The sequence below is a fragment of the Eleutherodactylus coqui genome, chromosome 1 (genome assembly GCF_035609145.1).
Source record: "Eleutherodactylus coqui strain aEleCoq1 chromosome 1, aEleCoq1.hap1, whole genome shotgun sequence".
Classification (NCBI taxonomy): Eukaryota; Metazoa; Chordata; class Amphibia; order Anura; family Eleutherodactylidae; genus Eleutherodactylus; species Eleutherodactylus coqui.
In genome coordinates, this window is record NC_089837.1 from 451,286,061 (window position 1) to 451,314,027 (window position 27,967).

At 42.4% G+C, this 27,967-nt stretch overlaps 1 protein-coding gene across 1 annotated transcript; it reads right to left on the reverse strand.

Annotated features, from left to right (window-relative positions):
• Positions 1–26,495, reverse strand: SHISA2 (shisa family member 2). The gene is made up of 2 exons (XM_066583432.1): positions 25,774–26,495; positions 1–6,098 (listed from the first exon to the last, which is right to left on the reverse strand). Exons 1-2 carry the CDS (start codon positions 26,075–26,077, stop codon positions 5,545–5,547), a joined length of 858 nt encoding a protein of 285 aa, XP_066439529.1. The 5' UTR covers positions 26,078–26,495; the 3' UTR covers positions 1–5,544.
• Positions 26,496–27,967: the final 1,472 nt, after the last annotated feature.

Below are 27,967 nucleotides of genomic sequence, written 5' to 3' on the forward strand. Positions count from 1 at the left end.
TCACACCATAAAACATTTATTAAAAATTGAGAATTTACTTCACTTTAAGAAACACTTTAAGTTAAGTGCCCTTTCAAAAAATGATGGTAAACATGAATATTTCTTTTACACTATAATACAGGACACATAGAAATTGTGCAAAACACCACATATCACAATTTGTATTTCAATTCATTTTAACCCCAACATATGGAAAATAATTTGTTAACCTTTAGAAATTTAAGTTAGTTTTATTTTTTTACAGTTTAAAATATACAAACGACTGACCCCTGATGGAGATGAATCAGAGAAGCTTGTCTCTAGCAGGTTTGTGCAATGAATGCGTTTTCCCATGACATCTATAAAATGGGCTAACATGTCACCCTAAGATTACAGGCTTCCAGGAGATACAAGAAAATTAAAACTTGCAATCTCTATAAACACAAATTTTGGTAAAATTTTTGGTCATAATTTTGCTTGAATTTACAGGAATTTGCTGGTGATGTAATCACATGGTTAAGATGTTTATAAGGAACATGGCACACTTATATTGGAAGAACACATGCCTTATATTGCTGTAAAGAGAATACAACACCATGCCAGGCAATTGTAGTTTAGATTAACTTACAGATGCCCTAATAATAGTGATATATAATTGTGATCACTGAATGGAAGTGCCAATTGGGATAATAACATTTCTTGCCTCTTACGCTGCTCTACCTTGTGAGTGGTGAAGTGTCCAATTCTCAAGTAGTCAGGCAATTGGTTGTTTGGCCTACTGACTGGCACATATTGTGGATGAGAAGGTAAAGCTAACCTACTGTATAGGGAACCTGTCCTGGTATTGGACTAAAAAAACTGCCCATGATAAGTAGAGTATGACCAGAACGCATCGTTAGCATTGACCAAGAAAAAATACGAGTTTCTTAATCTCTCCTATTGAGTTGTTTATAAAATTAAGAGAGGTAATTGGTTAGAGAACTTGCACACTAGTCAGCATTTATCAGTATAATAGGGACACCCTAATACAAGGCTTTGAAAATCCCAGGAGCCGGGTAATCAACACACCTAGAAATCTGCCGATGGGACATACATTTTTGAGTTTTCTATTTATGCCTGTGGAAGTTCTAGTCTGGAGAAGACTCTGGCTTTGGCTTATATTCCAAGCCAATGTTACAAGGTCTGTTAAAAGGTCAGACATTGACTTGCAAGAATGCTGGCGCTGTAGAAGCATTGTTCCATCTTCCCATTTGCATATTTTCCAGAGGAGCATGCATTGCCTTATAAGACTCCTCACATCTTCTAGGTGCTATCTCTTAGGAGAAACTATAACCCTTCAGACCTAAAGTTCTAGTTAGTAAAAGAGCTACACCGGCTCCAGGAATGGGCTGATGTCCTCATAATGTCTACAGTAATTTGTCGATTCATGGCTCACTAGTGGTTTTTCACTATGACTGGATAAAACCTGACCAACCATAGTAATATTCAATGGGTGTGTAAGAAATGGATGTTTACTACATGAGAAAATCTGAATTTCAACGACTGCATGGGCAAATAGTTGGGCACAGAGTGGCAATGGATGAAAACAACAGTGGTAGTGTGCAAAATACCTAAAGTTTTCGTATTGTGTTCCCTATGTGCCTAGAAAGATCTGCAGAATAACTCGGCGCTATACAAATAAAGATTATTATTATTAAGTCTTCCAAGGATAGCCTTTCAATATGACAGCTGAAGTACAGGGGTAACATTAATGCTCTTATCTGCAGTACGAATAGTAAATATAGCTAATAGGCCCGAATAAGGCAGGATTATTGTTTTAGATTATTGGAAGGCCTTGTACACTCCGGACATTTCATATATGTTGTATTGATGTCATATATAGGCAATGTACAAAGCCGCCATAACTTTTTAGTACTGATTCAAGAAACAAACCGCTCTACAATATGTAGTGTTTTGTAATATACAAGGTGGGCCATGGAAAAGTAGCCCGGCACCACAGAATTATGAAAGCTGTCTAGAAGAAAATCTGTCTTTGTTGGTCATAACAACCAATCACAGCGCAGCTTTCATTTCTTATACTGCTGAAGTGGCATCCCCTGACCAGCGACGCTGCGCTCACTGCCGGTGATCGCTGACAGCGTGAAGACTTCGGAGGTAAGGTGAGCTGTATCTTCTGAAATCAGCTGCAGACACACACCAACAGTGCAGATTTTGACTCATTTTAAAAGTGGAAACGCTACGGAATTTGGCGCTGCCGTAATTCGGTAGCATTTCCGTTATGCGTAAATGAACCCTTAGGTAGCATTTATAAGAGTGTGGTGACGGGCTACTTTTCTGTGGCCTACCCGCCCATATAGATTACAAATCTGTGTTGGGGTTCAAACACATGTCCCTATTAAGGATCCATGCAGGATGCATATATATTTATGGCTGATGAGAGGCAAGTTGTTCCCAAAAACGTTCCGTGCAATCCTATTCTTGACACTAAGTACTTGGCCAAAATCCTAATAAGTCTGTGTGTACAGAGCCCTATAAGATCACCATGTACCAATCCTGAATGATGATATACACCCACATATGCCTAAACAACCCATTTCGGACACTGCTGATATCTTGTACTGACCATTGTAGGACATGATCGTGGCTCCAGGGAGTTTTCATCTAAACCATATGGCATTTCTGTGATTGGGATAACTCTACGATGCAAGTTTATACTTGGATGCTTCTATAGGAGCCACTTGTTTTGCCTCACCTAACACTGCATTGGGTTCATATGCATTAACTGGGGACTGCTGGACATTAACTAACCAAGCCTTACCTAAACATATTCCTTCCACTATGTTATGGCGCAAGTCTAGAGTCCTACATCTATAAGGATATGGTACGGTTTGGTTTACCTTTGGTTTGATAAATGCTGCTGTACGATATTACTTACTGCCGCAATGTCAGACTATGGAAACTGGAAGAAATCCCTTTTCGAATGCATCATAAATTTAAGTTACAATTTTTTTAAGCATCATTATTTTTGGAATCAATGTAAAATGTATTAAAGCGACCCTCTGGTCGTGGACAAACAGAGATGGCCACACAGCTTCAATAGTAGTCTAAGACCCTACATGCTGCTCCAACCGGCCGAAACCGCTCATCAGCACTGGCTTATCAAAGCAGGTGTAGTATCTTAGGGCACTTTTACATGAAACAGTCTGTCAGGCGCAGATGCCCAACAGGTTGTACCAGCGATGATTGTTCCTGTGCTTAGAAGCAGTCATCGTTCAGTGACTGGCCCGCCTACCTCCATTCACAGTAAACAGGCAGTTGTTCATAGATGACTGACTGCCTGTTCACATGGACCATCCAGTTTTTATGCATGTAGAATCTGAACAAAGAACAAATTTGTCATTTAGTTGTGCAGGCATTTAGACAGAACATTAACCGTCCAGATTCTGGCTGATCACGGGAATCTGAATGATTTCTCGGCCCATGTAAAAGGGCCCTTAGACTAATGATGTATACTAATACACGGTATGCATCAGGTAGTCAGAGAAGCTGGTGCCGCCATCTTTGTTTGTTACAGACTTTAAGATTAATTGTAAAATATAAGAAACTGAACGTCTTACTGTAGCATTTAGTAGCAGCTGAAGTCTTGACAATATTCTACCATTATGTAGGATATAACATCTTATTAGGGCTCACAGATACATTCATCCTCTGACCTGAGGTTGTAGGGTGCATTCACACGAAGCTGGTTTGCTTTGCAAATCTGTACCAAAATCCGCATCACGATCTACAACATTTGGTGCAAATCTGCAGCAGATTTCCCCGTTCCTGCTGAATTCAAATTGGACGGGTAAAATTTGCTGTGGATTTGCACCAAATGGTGTAGATTTTGGCAATGATTTTGGTGCAGATTTTTTCAGCTGCAGTAAATCAGCTACATATGAAGCCACTGCTATGTTACCAATACACAGGGGTGACAGCCATTTGCCAAGGATGTAGGCGATCAATCCAATAAGGCTGGCATACAACATATGATGTTCAAACCCAATCTTGGCAATAATTTGGCCATGTAGGAAGTGATCATGAAACCCTCTGATGAACCAAAGGACACAATTTAGAAGAGATCTTGGTGGATCACATCACATCTGCCATATGCTCACCATTCTCTTTCCTCCAACATATAACAGAGCTAAAGATGGAGAGAGGTCTAACTACTTGTTTGTGATATGGAGGAAAGTAAGCCTTTGGTTTGGCCTTAGGAGCAAATTACCTCCCTAGATGCTAAGTGAAATTCTTAAGAATATTAATATATTGCAAAATTGCTGCCTTCACTGTAAGTGATTGGTGTATTTAAAGGGGTATTACGGTTATGCAAAGTTGTTGTCAAATCAATGCTAATTGAAAGATATTAAAGTTTGCAGTGTGGTTCTCCTTTTGGATTTTGGTTCTGTAGCTCTAAAAACTATCAGCTTCTCCTGGTACTTCACAGGTGTTTATTCACAGGCAGGGGCGTAACTATAGAGGATGCAGGGGATGCGATTGCACCCCGGCCCAGGAGCCTTAGGCGGCCCATAAGGCCTCTCTTCTCCATATAGGAAGTCCAGTACTATGAATAAAGCATTATAGTTGGGGGCCTCGTACCAGGTTTTGCATTGGGGCCCAGCAGCTTCAAGTTACGCCTCTGTTCACAGGTTGCCTATGGATACGGCCTGTAGGCATTCAGCGCTACAGTAGGAACGACCAGGAATGGCTTTTTTTTGGGACTGGATTACTGATCAATAGCAAAACAGCGCTTAGCAGGGGCGCACAGGAAGGAAGTATAGAGCAGGAAATTGTGTGAAATGTAGTTTCAAGTTGCATGTTAACAGGGATGTAGAAGCCATCTTGGAAAAAAGTGATGCGGGAAAACAAGAATCTCTCAATCCAAGAATCTATAACAAGGCCCCTATTTACCATTTGCAATCCGGTAAAAGGTCTACTGGACCCACTGCTACCTCGGCATCCTCCAAAGCTACAGAGACCCACTGTGACAGATTCCCTTCAAAGCAAATGGCCACCCAAACTATTATTATGGCTTCTTTCAGATTCATTTCCTATTTTAACCCTTAATGATCATTACATTTATTTTTTATTTTTTTTAGCTCGAAAATGGTTAATTGCACCTTCTCAATGTGTGATTGTCTGAATGATTGTCTTTCCGTATTAAATAGAAACACATTATTTTCTCCTTATTTTATACACTTCAAATGAAGACAAAATAATTATCCCCATACCTGCTATACCAGAATATACTAAACCTGCTCTCTGCCGAAGACGTGTGGCGTAGTTCAGCAGCGAGCAAGTTATTGGCTCAGGCAATATAAAGTAATGCATTTCCCCTCCCCCAAAAAATAAAATAAAAAGCATATGCACAACTGTTAAAAAAAAACAAAAAAAACTTTTGTCACCATCATGCATTTTACAATAATGTAATCCAACGTCGTAAGTAGTCTGTAAGCCCTGTAAAATGCATTGTGTCCCACAGAGTCCGTTTCCACGTGGCGCGTAGTCAGCTGCCTATGGCTCATCTTAAACAGTCACTGCCGGGTACATCATCTGTTCGGGGTTACTGTGAGGGTACGGTGATTGCATTTGTCTATATCCACCTTGGAGTCCATCTAAAAAAGGTGGCACTGTGGTCATGGGGACAGAGTCATGAGGTACAGCATATCCCACAAACTGAGGGTGAAGATATTGTCCTTGGTGCGGGACCATTTGGGTCGCTTGTTGACAGTTTAACACTGAATAATTGGTGGGCATGTTAACGTACACATTATTCATGGCTCCTTCTGGTAGACAGCAGTTGGTTTGTGATCTAGTCGGAGGAGCTCTTGCCCCTGAGTTGGCGCTGGAGCTGGAGCTGGTGGCTGTGCTGGACTGCCGAGAAGAAGAGCCACGTGAGGTACTGGCACTTGATATCATGGGGATGGTTTCCATAAGGCGATTATTTCCTGGAGCTCTGCTCTGCTGGGGTTCCTGCTTCGGTCTTAGGCAACGACAACAGCAAATAGCAACAAAAGACCCCAAGATGATAAACGCAACAAATACCGATCCAACAATCAGGAATGGCACGTAGATGGGAACTGGAAGAAAAACACAACAAATTTAGAATGAAGAAGCTAAACTAAGGTAGGTATTTACATAATGTTTTCCTATTAAAGGGGTTTTCTGAGATTGAAAAAAAAGGATGGAGCAGGTGAAGGTGGAAAATTAAGAAAAAAAGCCATACTCACCTGTCCAATGGCCTCCACTATCCAACACCGCTGCTCTGTTCTCCACCAGTACAATTCGGAAAGCGGACATGACCACTCATCAATTACAGTAGTAGCCGCAGCAGTAAGGTGCTATTCATGTACCAGTGACCACAGAGGCCAGTGATTGGTGAGTGATGAACAGCAGGTGACCACTATAGACACTTCTGGAATTTGACCAGTGGGGAACAAAGTAGCGGTACTGGACAGCAAGGTTATTGGACAGGTGAGTATAGCTCTTTTCTTTATTTTGCACCTTTCTGCACCTTTAATCTCTGAAAACCCCTTTAAAGAGGTTTACCAGAATTAACGTTTATCACCAATCCATATTAGGTGATAAAAGTCTGATCAGTGAGGGTCTCACTGCTGAGACCCCCACCAATCTCAAGAAAGAGGGGGGCCCATATCCTCGTCATCACTGCAGGAAAACTTCTCCCACCCATAGTGACATCACATTGAATGGAGAGATGGCTGCACATACACGGCCACCGCTCCATTCATTTTAATCCTGCTGATGGGAATAGCGAGTCCCACCGAAAATGAATGATGGGGTAAAGTGCATGTGCGGCCATCACTCCATTTAATTTCTTCCTTGCTTTGGGGGTTGCAGTGAGCCCGCAGTGAGGAGGAAGGGATAGGGGTAGATAATAAAAGTTAACTCTGGTACAAAACCTTTAAATAAGATAACATATAAGTGTGATTGGTGGAGGTTCTATGACTGGGACTTAAACTTGGCGACCACTTGGGCACTGGGCACAGCAATTCATTTTTATGGTTGCCCCAATAGTCAGACCACAATAGTAACACTTCTATCTAGCTGATATGTCATAAAAGTATTTGTTGGGAAACCCCCCATGAGAAGTTTTACAAAAGTAAGACAAAGTCTCCAAACAGATATATCAAATCTTAATAGTGAATCGATGACAGAGTCTGGTTTAGAAATAGAAGTCAGCGTCATGCGTAGACCTGCCAAATAAATAAGCGGAGGACAGATCATGTTGTACATGGTCTCTGTTTATGGGACACAGTAGACCTCCTTTACTTCAAGGTAACTTAACCCAACGACCGGACTATAGTATTATTCCACTACGCAATCTTCAGACAAGGAACACTATCCTCCCCAACAGGACCCAAGCACTGCACATATGCCACTTATCATGTATATATATATATATATATATATATATATATATATATATATATATATATATATATATATATATATATATATATAATTTGTGTATGCCTGGCTGCACTACATAAGCAACTGGAGATAAATCATTACATACAGAAATAATGAACTAATCACTGACTGTAAATCCATATAATCACATGTTTCTCATCATTAATAGGAGCAAGGGTGTAGCTCCAGTATAAAGGGTGCAGAGGTCACACAAAAGGCCCCGCTGCCATATAAGAAGATACCAGTATTATAAATGGCGCATGGTAGGTATACCTCTAGTATTAGTTGTCCCATCCACTGTACATGGAGAATTTCACTTAAGCCCTCAGTGGCCATCAAAACGCCTTTTGGGGTGGTTATTAATGGGCTTTAAACCTGCTTATACATCTTTTTAAGGCGTTGACTTGGCTGACCACCGACAGCCAAACTCCTGCTAGAACTGCCAGGAACAGAAAACCCTCAGATCCTAGTAGCTTAACCCCTTACATGCCACAAAGGGGGCTCTTTATTTCACCCATCTGCACCCTGCAGTGTGATCACAAGGTACCAATGGATTCCCATGGCAGCAGGAAGCCTTACAAAGGCCTCCATGTTTGCCATGTAACTCGGCCTCTTAGGCCCCGCCAGAATCTAATAGGTAGCTGTTATAGGCTTAGTAGAATGCACTACATAAGTAATGCAGTGTACTATCCTGACGATCGCACAGTCACATTTTTCAAGTCCCCTATAGGAGCTAAAAAATAGCATCAAAAAAGTTCAATAGTGTTTAGTTTAAAGAAAAAAGATCCAGTATAAAAATACCTATTTTTCCTCATAAAACCTGTTTTAAATAGATAAAATACCAATTCAATTTTAAAAAAACAACACATAATAGATAGTAACGCATTCACAACGACCCAGACAATGAAAATATTTAATTTTATTTGCATGGTGAACACCATGTCAATTTTTCTTTTGTTCCCCTCCCAGAAAATGTAACAAAAAGCAATCAAAAAGTCATATATACCTCAAAATAGTACCATTAAAAACTACAACTCTTCCCACAAAAACAAGCCCCCACAGAGCTCCGTTGCCAGAAAAATAAAAATGTTATGGATCTTAGAATTCAGTGATGCAGCTTCAATTATTTTTCATTAAAAATGTATTTTTGTTATGCAAAAGTAGTAAAAAGTAATAAATAAAAATCTGCATAAACTTGGTATCGCAGTAATCAAGCTGATCCAGATAAGAAAATTGTCAAGTTATTTTTACAGAATAGTGAAAGCTCTAACAACAAACCCCAAAACAATGGCAGAATTTCAGGACGTTTTTTTCTGTCACTCCCAAAAACTGTGATAAGAGTTATTCATCATTACATGTACCCAAGAATAGTGCCATTAAAATATACAACTCATCCCCCCCAAAACAAGCCCTCATTTGCAATGCGATGATGAAAATTGTTTGGTCCTGAAGGCACAAATTAGGCTGGTCACTAAGGGGTTAATAGTCTCTCATTGCCATATTTAGGTTGAGAACTTCTAAGAAGTTTCCAAAGGACAAAATGAACTGCCAAGTTATTTATGACATGGAGAACCTTCTGTGCATGTATAATCTCCACACTAAAGCATCTATAACAGGGTTTCCCAAACTCCCATCTTCACGACTCCCAACAGGTCAGGTACATACAAACCATCTGGAAAGTGGGTTCCAGCTCTAAATGGTTTCACACCCTTGTTTTAGGCAGGAGTCTGTCCAGGACTCGCTAACAAATTGCACTACTGGTAAACAAAAGGGGGGAATTTGACCCAAGAGTTCTAGATAGAAGGTGGAGGGGGCAGATGATCAAGGCCCTTCTGTCTTGGGTGGTGAAGCTCCTCACCATAAGGGGTGCCCAGTTTGATCCTTGCTATGGGTCCCTCTCATCTATGTATGTCACACAGGTAGAATCTGATGGCAGTTTAATGTTATGGTATCCAATTAAAATTCTGTGAAATTAGGCACCTGGACGCCTTTTATGAGTGATACAATATTATATGTTATAATCACTTATGACTTCAGAAGAGTCGGTGATCCGGGGATTATTCCAATTGCCAGATTGCAGTCAGGAAGGAAATTTTTTTCTCTTAAATAGGGATAATTGGCTTCTACTACGTTGTTTTTTTTTAGTCTTCCTCTGGGTCAATGGGGGGTAATAGGCTGAACTGGTTGGACATATGTCTCATACTATGTTACTAATCATCCATTGACAAATTCATCCATTACCAAAAGTATAATAGAAAAAGTTGAAGATCCCGTGTTTTGGGACCACTCCTGTCTTTGGCTTTCTGATCAAATATTGCCAAGTGGAAATGGCCTTAGGTTTCCTTCATAAACACAGTTTTGTGGTTTTTGTACCATGAAAGCCAACATCTTTTTAAATAGTACATGTGGTTTTAATGCGATGGTTTAGTGTACAGTCGGGGTGCATTGTCCTCCTTACCATGTATATCATAATCAATAGAATACCACAGTCTAAATTTTCAACAATTAATAATTAAAAGTCTATCAATTATATTGTCACTGGAAATCAAGTAACAGATAGGGGGATGTAAGGCCAAAGGGACATTTAGGAGCTGAGGCCAAGTTGGATGCAGGCGCTAAATGGTTAGTTTTCCCTCTATTTCGAGGATGCTTGTGTAGCCCACCTATGTGGAGAGCTCATTACAGGGTCGGCTAAGGAATCCTTGAGCACTTTTCGGAACATTTGTCTGGAGAATCAGGTGGCTTGGTGACAGCACTGGGTTGGCTGTCAGGAAGATCTGGAGCCCATAAGAAGAGGAGAAGCGGGACCCCTGCATCCCAATGTTGATTGAAGACCACAGGGCTCCCCATCTCCCCCCCCCCCCCCCCCCCAAAGTAGGCTACAGTCATGGAGTTAGTTTAAGCAGGTTGTCGACAGCTTCACGTGGGTGGACATTGTTTAAATAGTTTTATTCCATTTTGGACTTGGTAGACTTGAGTTTGCATGACTAAGGGCTCCTTCACATGGGCGTATTTGCACGCTTAGTTGTGCACGCAAAATCTGGATGCGCAATACACAGAGAATAGACCCATTGATTTCAACAGGTTCATTCTCATTTCCTTTTTATAGGACATGCTCTATGCTTCTGCACATTTGCGCACCAAAGGTTCCCTAGTAGAGATGAGCGTACGTGCTCGTTTAGAGCAATTACTCGATCGAGCACCGCTTTCTTCGAGTAACTGCCTAATCGGGCGAAAAGATTCGGGGGGCGCCGGGGGTGAGCGGGGGGTTGTGGTGGGGAGTGGGGGGTGGGGGGTGGGAGAGAGAGCTCCCCCCTGTTATCCCCCGCTCCATTCTGCCGCCCCCCCGGCGCCCCCCGAATCTTTTCGCCCGAGTAGGTAGTTACTCGAAAAAAGTGATGCTCGATCGAGTAATTGTCCTAAACGAGCACGTTCGCTCATCTCTATTCCCTAGTAGTCTATGGGAAATGCGCAAAGTGCAGCGGGATAGGCAATACGCTGCACAAGTCTGTGAAAAGAAGAACACATCTGGAGCTCATTAGGTTATATAGACTTAAATGAGGAGGTGATCGTTTGCCATGTGCAAATTAACATGCCCTGCAAGCGCAAAAAGTACGGTACAAAATGTCAAAAAACCCTCACATAGCGCAAATACATTGTGCTGACGCATACGCCTGTGTGAATGAGCCCTAAGGATCCATTTACACCAAACGATATATTGTTTGAATAAGAGAACGATGTCAGAGTTCGCTCGGGCAGCCTGTTTATACCGGCAGATACATTGTTAGTTCGTTCAAACAAGAAATCGTTCAATCGTTCTCATTAACTGTATAAGGGCTTATTTACACAAACTAGAAAGTCATGCGAGTTTTGTGCGATGCGCACACAAATATGAAATCCATTTTTTAAATGGATTTATTTACATGAGCCAATAAAAATCGCACCATGTTCTATTATTGGGCATTCCTGACGGACGATTTGCCCGTTGTTTCCTATCTGAACTTGGGGGGGAAAAAAAATCACAAGGCATTGTGATTTTGAAGTCATTTAGTGAAGTCTATGGGAAACACTTGCAATGTGTGTGAAGATCGCAATATCACAAAAGTGTATTTTTAATCAAAAAGGCATTGCGGTAAAAATTGTATTTCAATATTCGTGTGTCATGACGCATAGGACCCCATGTTTTCACTTCTGTACAAATGTGTAAACAGCTGCTGGACAGCTCATGTGAGACCACAACTCCTAGCATGCTCGGATTGTTTTCAATGGTTTCAGTTAAGGCCCATTTACACGTAACGGTTATCGCTCGAACTTCATTCAAACATTCAAATTTGAGTGATAATTTAGTGTGAATGCGAGAAAAATTGCTCACTTGTTTGTTAAAAACCTCGTTAGCACTCGCTGGCTTCTCATTTTGTGTAAATGCACCCCGATTAGCGTTTCCCATAGGAGATGAAGCTCTAAGCAAGAAGTGTACAAGAAGCCTGTGAGCCGGTGGTAAGTCTTTCAGTTCTTGAATGCTCTGCACGAGTGCTGACGACCTAAGCGGTAATGTCAGCGCTCGTACAATCGTTTAAAAGACTGTCTGCCCGTGCAAAAGGGCCATTGCTCAAAAGCCACAGATATCAGATGAGGATAAGCATATTTGTTGAGTTGTAAGTGAAAATTCTACTATGAGGCACATTAAAAATTCTAGTACATAGTAGACTACAGCTGTATTGCCTAGTGCTGCCAGGCCATGCTGGGAGTTGTAGTTTTACAACATCCTAGGAGTCACAGGCACAGGCTATGGCCATTGACTGCAGTGCAGGAGAGAAGGTCTGGCCATCTTCACTCCTTAATGTCATCTGACAGCAGCGGGATTTATTCTATCAAATTAGTCAGGCATCTGCTTCTCTCTGCATATGGAATAAGGAGCTATATACTGATATTTAATATCACACCATGCATTTTAATGCCTCTAATACTCAGTTTGGGATGTGCATAGAATAACAGGATTACACTAAAATCACTTTCAGAATTCTCTATTTTCCAGCCAATTTCTGAGGAAGCGTACATGACCAGAAGATTTACATTAGGAGATGATGGATGGATGGTTAGGCGGCGACCAACAGAATTGTATTTAACAGGGAAAAATGCAAAATCCTACATCTGGACAAGAAAAATGAAAATAAAACACATACAGAATGGGAGGAATTGAGCTAAGCAGCAGCGCATGTGAAGAAGACTTGGGTATACTAATAGATCATAGACTGAACATGAGTCAACAATGTGATGCAGCAGCCAAAAAGGCAAACACATTTCTGGGATGTATTAAGAGAAGAATAGAGTCTAGATCACGTGAGGTAATTATCCCCCTCTACTCTTCCTTAGTCAGACCTCATGTGGAATACTATGTCCAGTTCTGGGCACCCCAATTTAATAAAGACATTGAGGAAAGGTTAAAGGATCTGGGAATGTTTAGCTTGCAAAAAAGAAGGCTGAGAGGAGACCTAATAGCTGTCTACAGATATCTGAAGATCTGGATCCTGGAAGTCCCTTCCAACTCTACCATTCTATGGGTGGTTGGATGGGCGAACGAAGAGACCGATAACCATTTCTGTTTTTGGATTTGTGAAAGTGAGAAAAAGATGGACCAACCTTGAATAATTTTCTCTGTAAACTAAAAAAGAGGTAGGATATTTTAGTGACCAGATGAACATGGAAAATGAAGGCAGGAAGGGTGCTGGAAGCACATTGAATTGCTGCGCCAGGGATGAGGAGCACGATGACAACTTGGAAGGCTGATGTGTAAAGCATCAGGGTGCAGGGCAACACTTTCACGAACAGAATCATAGAGCCAAGGGATGAACACACCTTCTCTTTTATCGTAAACCAGCAATTGAAGCGTTTCGAGGCTCTTCTTCAGATATGCCGGACTGTGCACAAATTCTGCTGTAATGACATGATTATTTGTGCTCAGTTTCAACCTCTATAGAGAAGAAAGGTACTGGGCACCAGTGCAGACCTTAGGTTAGATTACACCCTGTGCAGAATTTCTTTTTGTGCTCCCCCATCATAAAAATAAACAATATATGTTGTATTTGATAGGCAGTTTGGCTGTATTCCGCTTGTGAAGAAACTAGCGAAATAATAGCATACCTGCAGGAGAAGAGCTCAGTAAATAACTACTGTACCAGAACCAAGCTTGGTACATAAATACAGCACTGGAAGCAAACTCAGTACATAGATACAATACCAGAACCAAGTTCATAACCTAAATACAGCCCGCAGGACCAAACTCATAAATAAAGCATGAACCAACCTCAGTACATAGATACAATACCAGAACCAAGTTTATAACATGAATACAGTAGCAGAACTAAGCGATTGTGTTGTGGGTAGTGCAGATGGGCTAAGAGTGCTGCCTCAGAACATCAAAGAGGAGATCACGGAGCCAGGAGGAAACTGATTCATGTAGCTTTACAAGATGCTGGAAGAGGATGCTCATTTGGTTGGGCAGGCTTAATGGGATGATCGTCTTCAGCCTACATCCACCTGGAGCTCCTCCTACAAGCTGGTGGTTGGCAAACTACGTGACTGAACGGGACGCATGTAACTAAAGCGGGCTATGTTGGGCATAAATAAGTCTTCACTACTGCATCATTTGTGCATAGTCCAATATATCTGAGGAAGAGGTGCAAACTTCAAAACTCTCCACTTGCCATTTCACAATAAGAGCTCAGTTAGACGAGCTATTTTTTTTTTGCGCACCTATGTTCAAAATGCGCGTGACTGAAGTTTCGTGCCCATTGCTTTCAATGGGGCCGGCGCTACTGCCTACTCAATGATTTGCTGAGCGCTGCCTTTGATTGGCAGAGCGCTGTGACCAATCACAGGCAGCGCTCAGCCAATCAGACCCAGCGCTTTCTGGAGGTGGGGATTTTTAAATCCCTGGCCAGGTCAAGATGCTTCACAAGAGCACCAGAGAGCCAGAGAGAAGACGCGCCGGAGCTGGACTGCGCTGGAGAGGTCATGTATATATATTTTTTAATTTTTTTCAAGCATCTTGGGTTATTTTCAGGGAAGGGCTTATATTTCAAGCCCTTCCCCGAAAATCACTGCGGCGGTTGCCTGCATCCCATTGCTTTCAATGGGGTGGCAGCAGCGCCTGCCCTATTGAAAGCAATGGGAGAACATCACGATCCTCTGTCACAGCTGTGATGGGATTTTTTCGTCCCCGAGGGGAGTCCCATCGTCACTGAACACTGTGCTGTCACAGTGTTCAGTGAGGAGGAGACTGCAGGTGCAAAGATTTTGCGACTGTAAAAACAGACAAGTGAGCACTACATAGGAAACCAATGGTTTTAATAGACGCGCTTTTTTTGGCACACATAGGCGCGCACAAAAAATGCTTGTCTGACTTCGCTCTAAAAGAGAAGTTGGGTTCATCCCTTGGCTCTGTGATTCTGTATGTGAAAGAGTTGTACTGAACCCCTGTGCTTTTTGCATCAGTCTTCTACGTATTATTGGGTTTGGACTGGGTTTGAAAATCTAAACCATCATTGCAGAAGGGACAATAAAGTCTGCCTAAACACTATCAAATATCGCTAATGATCTGCAAGAAGCTGATTATTGGAAGTCTTCCCCTTGGAAGCTAAGCAGACTACTTGAGGCATAAGATACTGAAATCCATAGCAAACTATACTGGCCAGGAATGTTTTCATGGAGAACTCCTTGGATGTTCTAAGTAAGTTCTCTCTCTCTCGGTTAATGCTCGCTGTCCAATGTTGAGACAACGCAATACTCTATGAATGGCTTTGTATGACCTTATACTCTTGGAACCACAATGAAGAGCTGCTTCCACCGCCGAGCTATAACCACACTAATAACTTGTATCATAGGTTATAAACTTTACATCACATTGCAGCATAATACCCTGGATTACTAATAGGATTTATTCTCCTCCGGGTCGTTCATCCACAGCAATCTTGGACTTCTGCTGAACAACATTTTAGTTCTAAGAGCTAAATAAATTGTGAGATGTTGAAAGTGTTTATCATATAAAGTGCTGGATGTTAGTGTGATGACTGCTCGGAGGTCCCACATGGGAGTCTGCTCAATGCTCTTGTTGAACTATGTAGGTGTGACGAGCATTCTTTCCGCTGACAACCATATGTTTGGCTGATCTTTGGTAGATGCAGGTGTTTGTTCTCTACTTTCGGCACTTCATGCTAACAAGCTTAGTCAGTATAATCTACGACTGGGGCCACACATGGATTTTAAGCAACTTTTTGAAACCAGATATAGATTGGCAACATGGCACTGTGCAAAAAGCCTATGAGTAAGGAAACTTTTACATGTGCTGAGAGTCTCTGGAGTAATCACTCAAGCAAGCGATTAGGGGTGAATGTCGGCCAGCGTAAACACAGGACATGCCAGGGCAAGTGAGTGAGACTCGCTCACTTGTTGGAGCCGCTTGATTTTTAGCTCACGCATCTAAACAGGCAGTCGTCTATCTAATGACTGCCTGTTTACTCTGAATGGAGGTGGGTGGCTGGAAGAGATCTCCGGCCGCTCCTCCTCCATTCAGTGAACGATCATCATTACTGTGCGAAATCACAGGAAATATAATTGTTGGGACGACTGTCAGTTTAAAAGGACTCTAATGCTCAACAGATCTGAGTTACCAAACTTTCTATAATAATAGCCTTAAAGGAGTTATCCCAAAATCTAGTTATTCCCTATCCACAGGACAAAGGATAACTTAATGATTAATAGGGATTACTGCACCCAGCACAGTGAGGAGGAGAATAAATACATTGACGGTTGTGCATGTGCAGTGCAGCTCCGTTCACTTTCAATGGAACTGTGGGAAATCGTTGAACACAAGTGCATTGCAATTTCCATCAGCTACATTGAAATGAATGGAGCAGCATCTGCAGATGCATAACCAGCACTCCATTAAAGGGGTTGTCTCGCGGCAGCAAGTGGGGTTATACACTTCTGTATGGCCATATTAATGCACTTTGTAATGTACATCGTGCATTAAATATGAGCCATACAGAAGTTATTCACTTACCTGCTCCGTTGCTAGCGTCCCCGTCGCCATGGATCTGTCTAATTCTGATGTCTTCTGGCGTTTTTAGACGCGCTTGCGCAGTCCGTGCTTCTGGCTGGTGAATGGGGCCGCTCGTGCCGGAGAGCTGGTCACCGCGTCGTCATCATAGCTCCGCCCCGTCACGTCTGCCGATTCCAGCCAATCAGGAGGCTGGAATCAGCAATGGAACGCACAGAGCCCATGGTGCACCATGGGAGAAGACCCGCGGTGCACCATGGGAGAAAACCGCAGTGCATCCCTGGGAAAGGACCGGCGGCCATCTTAGGGAGAAGATTTTTATAACTCCATATTTCGTCGGATCGGTGAGTAGCAAGCGGTTTAAAGACCGCTTTAATTTGCTATTTTATGCCAGGGGGGTGACAGGGGGAATGGGCTAAGGTAAAATTTTGATGTTTGCCGCGAGACAACCCCTTTAAGTCTGACGGCACTGCAGGTGAGAGAAGCAACCCCACAGTTATCAGGAGCTGTGGAAACTGCGTAGCTCGTTGTGCTAGGCTGTTTCTGTAACCCCCATTTGTGTCTATGAGAGTTATGGGAAAAGCCTAAGACAGCTCATTCAGTTGTTTCTGTAACTCCTGACCACCCTTGGCCACCAAGGCAAGAAAGGTGCATGTTGCAGGGATGGGACCCATACCTTTCAGACTTTTATGGCAAATCCAATTGATATGCCATAAAAGTTCTAGATGGGAATACCCTTTTACCCCTTTAATGCAGGACTGTGGAGTTGGTAAGCCAAACCTTCGACTCCATCCCCTCAGTTTTCCCAAACTCCGACTCCTTCATATATACCTCATGTTTTTTACTGTATTAAAATATTAGCTGTTCATCACCATTATGATAAAATAATGAAGCTACATCCTAATTATCAGTGTTTTTGTTAAATAGGGGCTTAGATGAACACAACATATATTTATAGGAGATATCAAAACTTTCCTAAATTCCTATGAAAGGAAACACGCAACTAATTCTGCATTGAATTAATTATACCATATTTATAATATATATTTTTATAAGCCAGAACATTTCTACCGACTCCAACAAAATGGGACTCTGACTCCAACTCCCCAACTCCAATCCATGGCCCTGCATTTAATGACGTTTTGCTAAACCAAAGATGCCTGTTTTTTTCTCACATGTACAGTATAACCCAAAGCTGTATACAGGGTTGGTCAAGGAAAATGATCCCAAAACCATACCCTTCATAAGAGTGTGGTGCCAGGCTACTTTTTCCATGGCCCACTTTGTATAACATTGGTGCCAATTACCCTACACTGATGCCCTTCAGCACTGGCATCTATCTGTGTATGCCATTCTGCTGCTCTGAAGAGTCTACGGAGACCAAGTGCTTCTTTCTCGGAATTAACAGTATAATTAACATGTTGTGTAATGGTAATTGCTGATTAGTGACTATAGACATTATGTGAATGACCTAATTGGAAATGTAATTCAGGAAAGTCAGCAAGAGGATGATTGCTTGAAACGTCTGCACTCATTATTATGATAATCCTCTCGTTTCTCAACATCGACAACGCCTTCATCACCTTGGAGGTTAGGAGAAAGAAAAAAACCTTCCGATTGCTGGCTGGCAGTATGATAATTGGTGTGCCCGGGTAATACTGTCATAATCCCAGCAATTCATCAAACACATTCCTTAAATTCTCCAGTTTGTAGTGTTGATTCTTCTAATCAGCATTAGTAGCGTACAAGACTTTGTAAGGTGCACAGAAGCCGCTACCGGGTCTTAAAGGGAAAGTTTCATCAGAAAATGACCTATTGTATAAATAAAGTTTTTATGTGAAGGATATTTTTTAAGGATTGGCTCACCGCAGAGATCCATCTGCCGGCTCCTGCTCCTGGGCGGCAGCTCATGCGGCAGAGATTCGCCGCGGGATTTCGCAACGCCCGTGGAAGTCAGCCTAAGACGTGTTTACACTGGCCAGTTATCATCCCGATTCACTCATGGTTACTAGATGGGTCTTTAGTGTCCAGAAACCATAACTGGAACATAGGAAGAGGGAAACAATACTCTGCTTAAACAGGTTCTATCAGTTCTCTTAACATGTTTGCTTTAGACAATACTTGTATACATCATTTCTGAAGCAACATTCTGCATTGTGTCATCCCTCTGTTATTCATCCTGGAAAGGTCTGAGCAAATTGACTACTGGGGGTTACCATTCATTGTGTTAGTAAGTTGGGTGCCTACACATTGTCAACACTGATTGGACAGTTCCAGGATGTGTAGGGACACACCCTATTGACAATGGGAATAGTAACACAGTTATCAACTGATTTATATATTTCCAGGAGGAATTGCAGAAGTACAACTAAATATGTTCCAGAGATGTTATTCCATGGGTTATAGAAGTATTTAATGAATCAGAGAAAGGGTTACTTTAACCATGAGGGATGTTGGGCGCAAGAGCGGCCAACAGTTATCCCAATGTTATCTCTTCCGCCTACCCCACTCCATTCTCTGTGAACAAGCAGTCATTCAAAGATGGTACTTGCTCTCTTCACTAGTCGCTTCATTTCAATGAGCAGAAACAAAATAACTAATGAGTGATTTCTCGCTGTCGGATCTCCAGTTTACACGGGACAAGTATCGGTCAAAATCACTCGTTTAACTTATTTTTCGGCTGATACTTGTACCTTGTAAAGTCAGCCTTATCGGAAGAGCTGTCAGGCCCTCTCTACAATTGCAGCTCCCTCAAGCGATCCCCCAAGTCATTTTTGTGTCTATAGCCAGCTTCTGTACCCCTTTGGCTGGATGTAGGACTCATCATGAAACATGCAATGCATTCACATTAATTATATTGTTTATGGCAGAACTGGACGGATATCACAAGCCAAGTAGCCTATGTGCAAAAAAACGTACAGGCTCCGCACAGGCTACTGATGGATAAGACTGATCAGGTGTCAGTGTGTTCCGGTATAGGGTCATGCTAACTGTTCTCAATGGGACACATCATGCCAGCTTCACATTATATGCATAATGATAGTTACATCACATATTTAGTTCCTAAGTACACTTTAAATTGGAATGCACAATGATGAGAGGTATACTAAGTCATCTCTCACATTTATAGCATAGGTAGGGGTGGATTTTCCAAAAGGAAGCCCATTGACTAGGGGAGATTGCTCCTCGGGGGCAGGAGCAGATAATTGTTCACAGTGGGAGTTGGTGCAGTAGTCTCCATTGGATGGATTAGACCAGTGTTTCTCAACTCCAGTCCTCAGGGCCCCTCAACAGGTCATGTTTTTAGGATATCTTATAGTAAGAACACCCATGGCAATGTCTGAGGCACCGAAAATAATTACATCACCTGTACAATACTGAGGAAATCCTGAAAACATGGCCTGTTGGGGGTCCCTGAGGACTGGAGATGAGAAACACTGGATTAGACCCAGAGGCGTAACTTGAAGCTCCCAGGCCCTGATGCAAAACTTGTAACAGGGTCCCCAACTATAATGCTTTACTCATAGTACTGGGTTACCTATTTGGAGAAGAGAGGACTTATGGGCCCCCTAAGCCTCCTGGGCCCGGGTGCAACCGCATCCCCTGCATCCTCTATAGTTACGCCCTTGATTAGACCATTTCTGCTAAGATTATGAACATCCATGGAAAGCAAGCTATATACCAGTAGAAAGCAACCCAAAAAGTTAGGCAACAGCAGAAAATTTCTAATGCTCTATTCATTTTGAAGGATAAGTGATTGCAAGGGCTACCAATTCAATTCTGTGATTCCTATCTGGCTAAAAATAAGTAAATATGATTATGTAAAAGTAAGGATTTTTGTATGAATTGAGTATTATGTTAAGTGAATTGATGTCACATTGGTGTGGGTCTGGTAGTGGAGACCATGGTCTGCTCTTCACTCTCAGTATGGGGTGGCTACACATGCTACAGTAAGTGACTGACAGCACTTGTCGTCTACTGAGGTGAAGGTTGAGGGGACAACGTATGCGCTTTGCTATACACTGAATGACCACTTTATTGGAAATGCCCATCTGGTAGCACGTTGGACTTCCTTTGGCCTTCAGAACTTCAGCAATTCACTTTGGCATCCATCTACATGTATCAGAGGACCCAGAGTGTGCAAAGAAAATCTTCCCCACACCATTACTCCTCCTCCACCACCCTAAACTATTCCCACCTGACAGGAAGGGTTCATCCATTCATGCTGCTTGTGACAAATTCTGACCTCCCATCAGCACGACGCAACAGAAATCTGGATTCATCTGACCAGGTGATGTTTTTCTGCTGCTCCAATTTCTGTGCTCTTTTGCCCACTGGAGTCTAGACTTTCTGTTTCTCTAAGATAGCAACAGTGCTGGAACTGGTCGTCTACTGTTCTAGTTGTGCGTTCAGACACATTAGTTGGAGCACCAGCATTGCATTCTTGACATCCTTCTGTGACCCTTTTGTCGAAGAATTGCTTTTACATCCACAGGATTCCCTTTCGCTGGATGTTTTTCCGTGATTACACAATCTCTGTATACTCTCCATGTTACTGCAAGAGAAAACTCCTGAAAGTTGGCAGCTTTTGGCACCGGCTCTGTCTAGTCTAATACTGATAATCATCTCTAGTTGGAAATCACTCACTTTGGCCAATTTTCCCATTCTAATGTGGATTCACACTGGAACTTATCCACTGAAAACTTACTTCATTTTAAGCTGCACTGCGGGGTCGCGGGTCTGGTTTCCATACAAGGAAGCTCCAATCGTTAAAGGGCAGCGGTTTCTACTAAAGTGGCCATTCAGTGTATATGGAAGAAGGTATATTATTGACACTACTGGTGGTCCCAGCTGAAACTCACTGTAGAAATGTATATATATATATATTGCCTTGAATCATAATGGTAACCATATGAATAGTATATAATTTATGGACATTGATGCTATAAAAGCCTCCTAGTCTACTTACTAGGTGACAATAATAACCGATAGGCTTGTGTTCTTAGGTCTAGTCTAAAACATCTAGCAGTAGTATGACTTGTAATGCAGATCAGTATAGAAGCTAAGAGGTGAATGTATAGAGGCTACACCCAAATTTCACTATCAAGTATTTTCTAATTATTTGCCTTCTTAACCTTAATAGATGGGGAAATAAGCATTTATAACTGTTTAACATAGTAACATAGTATGTAAGGCCGAATGAAGACAATGTCCATCTAGTCCAGCCTGTTATCCTCCTGTGTTGTTGATCCAGAGGAAGGCAAAAAACCCCAAGAGCAGAAGCCAAATAGCCCTTTTGGGGAAAAAATTCCTTCCCGACTCCCTAATGGCAATCAGACTGTTCCCTGGATCAACCCCTAATAGTTCCTACCTGCTTGTATACCCGGATTAACAATTAACCTAAGATTTATATCCCCAAAAAGCAACCCACAACTGGAAGAGACTGGATCCCCCAAGGACCTGTCATTTTTTTATCTAGTGCTTTGTTTAAAGGAAAAAAGTCTAGAATCATTAGTGCCTCCTATCAGTCGTGTTAATGATTGCAACACATTAGTTGTCAAGTTCCCAGATAACTAATTTCCATAGTAAATACTGTGATTATACCAAACCTGGGCTGTGGTGCCAGAGAGTCTGCCAAAAGGCAAGGACAGTTTGCTTGGACTTTAGATAATGCTGCCAGTCAAGCTTGTGATTAATGGCCCTCACACAAGCAGACAATCTGCCCCTGCTAACAACCACTGACTGATCATAAGCATGTTGGTCAGCACTTATTCCCTCCATGTACAAGGGCAGATATCTGCTCTATGGGGACATCCAATCATTCGTCCCTCATTGATTAGCTGCACGGCTTTCATTTACATGAGAAGAATGAACAGAGTTATGATTGTATGAACTAGCCGATCCGTCAACGAAGGAGCACATGCTCATTCAACGGCTGATCGTCGGTCCCTTTACACAACCCAAATGAGCATTCGGAAGAATGTTCAGACCTGAATCAATCTATGTAAAAGGACCTTTAAAGTTTGGAGCCACAATAGTTATGATCTGTTGGTCTGCTACAGCAAGAATGGCGTTATACCTAAGCATTTCCTAAAGCGTAACCCCATGCCATATGTGTAGTCACCTTAGCTCTGAACTCTATGGGTTACATCAAAGCATCAGCAATGGTCCCAACTACAATATAGTCATCCCATTTAGTAAACCAGTTACTCGGTGAAGATGATCCCTACCTAAAGAGAGTGGGATCTGGTTCCTCAAGTCTCTGGCAATCAGCTGAGGAAGTTTGTTCAGCCATATATTTTGCTTGAGGGGAATCAAATGTTTTATGTAGGCATTCAAATGATTGACTGGCCATATAATACACGAACGAACCAGATTCATGCCAACAGACGTAGCTCTTACCCAGATTTATAAAAGGGGTCCCAAGCAAGGGATCCCCTCTAATTTCCATATGCCTCAATAGGGAATATGGACAGGGATTATCTTTATGAGTGAACCCCTTTAAGGGCATAATTTTGATAGGAGATACATGTAAGAGGGTGCATTTTTATACAAGCTGTCATTTTATGACATTACATGAAACTATAGGTAGTTAACACTTAATTAATCAGTTTCTGACTGCCCATAGACTAGAAATATCCAGGTGGCCCATGCCTAGTAAGGAAAGGGGGTAAAGCTTCAGGTCAGGAGGTATTTAAGGGGCAAAACGGGTGACCATGTAATACAATGCCAGCCAAGTCTGTCAGAGTGGAAGCTGTTCTTATTTATTAGCACCCTTCCTTGCTCAGTGATGTCTTAAGCACAACATTCTCCTTTATAATGCCTATATACCTTGATAAGGCATATGGATAAGGGATTTCCTGGTGTATTCTGGTAAGACAGTGGAGATAGTAGAGTTTATAATAGTCTAAGCACTGCACAGATGCAGAAAACGTTAACTTGACATTGAACCATTATAACTTCACTGCAATGCTGCCAATCAAATTGTCATGATATGCCAGCCAGATTAATAGTTGCTACATATGTACATGTAGCCATGAAATACACATGAGCATTTGGTCATCTATGGATTATTGTGTTCCATAGTCATGCCGGTCATCACCAAGATTCAAATCTCAAAGCTAATGAAATATTAATTACTATGAGAGGTTACCCCTACAATGCTCCTATCACTCCACCATGAATGGACTTATTCGGAAGTAATCACTCTTACTCCTTGCCAGAGCAGACGCCCGACTGTTGTATTCTGGGATCAGGATCAGGACTTCCATTCCAAAAAAGTTGCAAAACAACATGCTTCTGACACCTTTCTCCCAGCAAACAGCTCAGAAAAACCCTATGCAACACCGTCCAAGTCACATCCAACGACACAGGCAGCTGCTGCTCTACTTTCCTTCAATACCCAGAAAAAGATTTCCATCAAATCTCAGTCCCCAAACTTCCTTCCAGCCTCAGTCATCACACTCCATTGCACAGCTCATGTATTGATCTTGGAATACCCCAGAGAAATGCTTTATGTATTAAGAAGTGGAAAAATCTGCCAGTTTTCTACCACTCTCATGTATAAAACATGAATACACTGACACCTTTGAAATACATTCTGAGCGCTGAACTGACTCTTAGCAGTCATAATATTCACACATTTTACCAGGAATAAGAGCATAATCTACAGAATCAAAGTAGGGGCACCTATGTGGGTCACCGCCTGCTCCTGCCTTGCCAAGTGTCACGAGTCTACCCATAGACCTCTCTTCTTCACTGAAAACAATTAACAACTCTGTCTTTCTTTAAGCTAGTTGTGAATCAACTGAAAGCGTCCTATCAATGAAACAATTAGCTCTAATGATGCCAATAAAATTGCATTTTCATTAATAGTCTAGTTAGTATATTCAATGTGCCTCACAGTGTATCAAGAGTGCAGATACAAACAATAAACATTGTAACACACGTATAATAAACATAGATAGATAGATAGATAAATAGATGGATAGATAGATAGATAGATAGATAGATAGATAGATAGATAGATAGATAGATAGATAGGAGATAGATAGATAGATAGATAGATAGATAGGAGGTAGATAGATAAATAGATAGATATGTGATAGATAGATAGATATGAGATAGATGATAGATAGATATGGGATAGATGATAGATAGATAGATAGATAGATAGATAGATAGATAGATAGATAGATAGATAGATAGATAGATAGATAGATATGAGATAGATGATAGATAGATATGAGATAGATAGATATGAGATAGATAGATAGATAGATAGATATGAGATAGATGATAGATAGATATGAGATAGATAGATAGATAGATAGATAGATAGATAGATAGATAGATAGATAGATAGATAGATAGAAGTTGCTTTCTATGATATTGGATGGCACAGCCCCACTGTAGCCAGAGACTAATATGACATTATAGCACTACAGAGTATGTTGGTGCTCTGAAGGTATAAGGTCCTGTTCACATCAGTGTCACAAGTTCCATTCCGGACCTCTGTTGCTGAATTCTGTCAAAACTAGGACAAGATATAGGACTTCCTCCTGTAATACGCAGGACTATATAGAAACCAAATGAACCCTATTATAGTCAAAAGGGTCCATTCAGCGCCATTCAATTCCGTCATAGGATGGATCCGTTTAGCCAGTGGGTGATGTTTTCCCGGTCCCATAACAGAGCAGGAAAACGGAATCCAAGTGTGAATGAGCTCTAATAAAGTATGTATTTTCCTGGACTGTTCACGATGTACAACAAAAGTACTGTGTTAGCAAAAAAAAAATCTATGTGATGTTAAATACTCTTATATCAAGAAGACAAGCATTAGAGTCCGTTCACATGTAACTGATTTACTGAAGACTTTATTGCGGATTTTAGTGCAGATCTGCAGCAGATTTGAATTCAATTGAAAGGGTGAAATCTGCTGCAGATCTACATCCGCAATGTGTGAACCCTATAGAAGTGATACCTTTACTGCCCAACCAGGAAAATTATATTGGCATGCTTCTGGCACACAGGGGCCCCTTCATTATTAAATCACCCAGTGCATGGGGACGTCTGCAGATTATTGCACTTTGCTCTCAGTTCTTGCAGCTATATATTTTCTGAGTTTTGTCTAAGTGTGTTTATCAGCACATCAAGCAGATAACTCTTGCCCAGGTAGAAATCCTAGCTTGCCATCAGGTGTCACATCCCTTGTAAATGCCACCCACTGGCTTCCTACCCCAGCCTAGCTGGCACTGCCCTCCTACCTGCTGCAGAGTCCGGGCTGTCCTTGTCGGTCCTGCCGTGCTCTGGCGCCCCCTGCTGCCTGTCGTTATTACACAAGCCCTGGTCCAGCCTGGCCTCGGCGCTGTTGCAGCAGTAGCGCAGCACGCAGGTCCCGCAGCAGATGGTGGAGTCGTCCCCATCAAACCTCTCCGGGCACTGGAAGCCGTCCCTCCACACGTCCTGCGCGTCCGTCCAGCCGTGACAGTACTCCCCGCTCCCCCGGGCCGCTGCCAGCAGGAAGGAGGCGGCTGTGAGCAGTGCCAGGGGGGAAGCCTCAGCCCACATGATGGGCACAACTAATCGCCAACTTCTGATTACTTTCCCTTCTTCTTGCAAAGTTCTAGATAATCCTGCAAGACGAGAAGTTCTGCCAACTCTGCTGTCCGGTGCCCACAGTACGGGCGATAACAGCCTGGCCTCACCCTGCTGTGCCAAGCATGCAGCAGCGACTCCTTGCCGCTACCATCAACCAGCGACTGGCAGCGACTTCAGTGCGCCTTGATCTGGGGAAGTTGGCACCTTGCGCCCTGCTGCTGCTGCCAGTGTTCCTGCCCAGAGATGAGTATTCCGCGGTCCTGCCAGCATCCTCGCCCAAAATATGCCACAATCCATTCACATTGCTGGGGGGAAAGGAGCCCGGAGAGGTGACAGCGGAGAGAGAGCAGCGGCGCTGCCAGTTGTCAGTGGGCAGTGAGTGGAGCGGCTGAGTAGTAGCTGCAGCCCCTGTCCTCCTCCTCCTCCCCCCTCCTTCTTCCTCCTCCTTCTCCTCCTCCTCCTCAGTTCCCTCCAGCTCCTCACCCGGACTATGTGCACCCTCTGGCAGCAGCCCCTGACTGCAGAACATGCTGCCCAGCTGCCAGCAGGAATTTGTAGTTCCACAGCAGCTCTACAGTCTGGAAACCCTCTGGGGGCGCCTGCTAAGTGCTGCAAAGTCCAGCAAAGTTTTGCATGTGTCTATAAAGTTAATGTACACTTGTTTCTAACGGCTCCTTCACATCAGCGTTACGGAATTTCATTTTTCTGCACCATTCGGGGAGCAGGAAATTACGCCCCCTGGCCGAACGATTCCGCCCTGATGGAACTGAATGGTGCTGATGGCCTATCCATTGACTATTATGGAGGTCCATTTAATTTCCCGCAAGCAGTTTGGCATTTTGTTAATATTTACCGGATAAATAGCGCTGCTTGCCGTGGTATTTCGTCCTGTTTTCTAGCTGGAATCAGTAGCGGATCACTGACACTGATGTTTGCGCCGATCATTGCACGCATGGAATTAGGGTGCGATACGCAGAGAATATAACCCATTGATGTCAATGGGTTCATTCTCATTAATGACTTTTTTGCACACAATTTGGTCACACGCAAAAAAATAGGACCTGCTGTATCTCTCTGTGTATTTGCGCACCGATGGGCTCCATAGAAGTCTAGGGGAGGTGCGCAAATACACTGTACGCTACACAATTCCGTGAGGAATATAACACATCTGGACCTCATTAAGCTAAATAGCCTTTTAACTCAGAGCAGGGCTGTGCTGCGAGCATATGAACAGGCTCTGCTTGCGCAAAATAGTACAGTACTATCTGCAGATACGCACGCAAATCAACCTCGTTCACTGCACAAATATGTTGCACTGAGGTGACCATATTTGCATATACGCTCGTCTGAAGCCGCCATAAAGTCTGCAAAGTCAGCAGCGAATCCACAGCTGATCCGCAGCAGCTAAATCTGTATCCAAATGGTGAAGATTTTAGTGCTGATTTACTAGTTTTCAATTTTTGCATTCCAAAGGTTGAAATCCGCTGCCAGACTTTGCAGCATAAATCGACTTTCTGTGGATTTAGAATCTGCAGCTTATTTCAAATACGCTGCATATTCCATGCAGAATGTTTCCACTCCATGTGGACGTGATATCTTCAGCTTTTTTTAAACCCTGTCCACACATAGCTTCTACAGCTGCGGATATTCCAGCATTTGCAGCCTGTGTGGGTGAATTCTTCACAATGGAAAGTCCTCAGCAGTAAGGTGGTTTTGCTTTGGATCTTGGAGTGGATTCGCCCGAGTGAAGAGGTGAAATCCAAATACATCATTTAGCATGCTGTGGATTAAAAATCCATACAAGTCAATTTACACTGCGGATTTTCTTACACAAAATGTGGATGAGATTTCTTGAACTTT

Bases quoted from the DNA above. Each gene is read 5' to 3' on its own strand.
- SHISA2 (XM_066583432.1), bottom strand. From the start codon at position 26,077: ATGTGGGCTGAGGCTTCCCCCCTGGCACTGCTCACAGCCGCCTCCTTC. The intron at 6,099-25,773 runs GTAGGAGGGCAG...TTTTTCTTCCAG, and splicing joins CAGCCCGGACTCTGCAGCAG to TTCCCATCTACGTGCCATTC.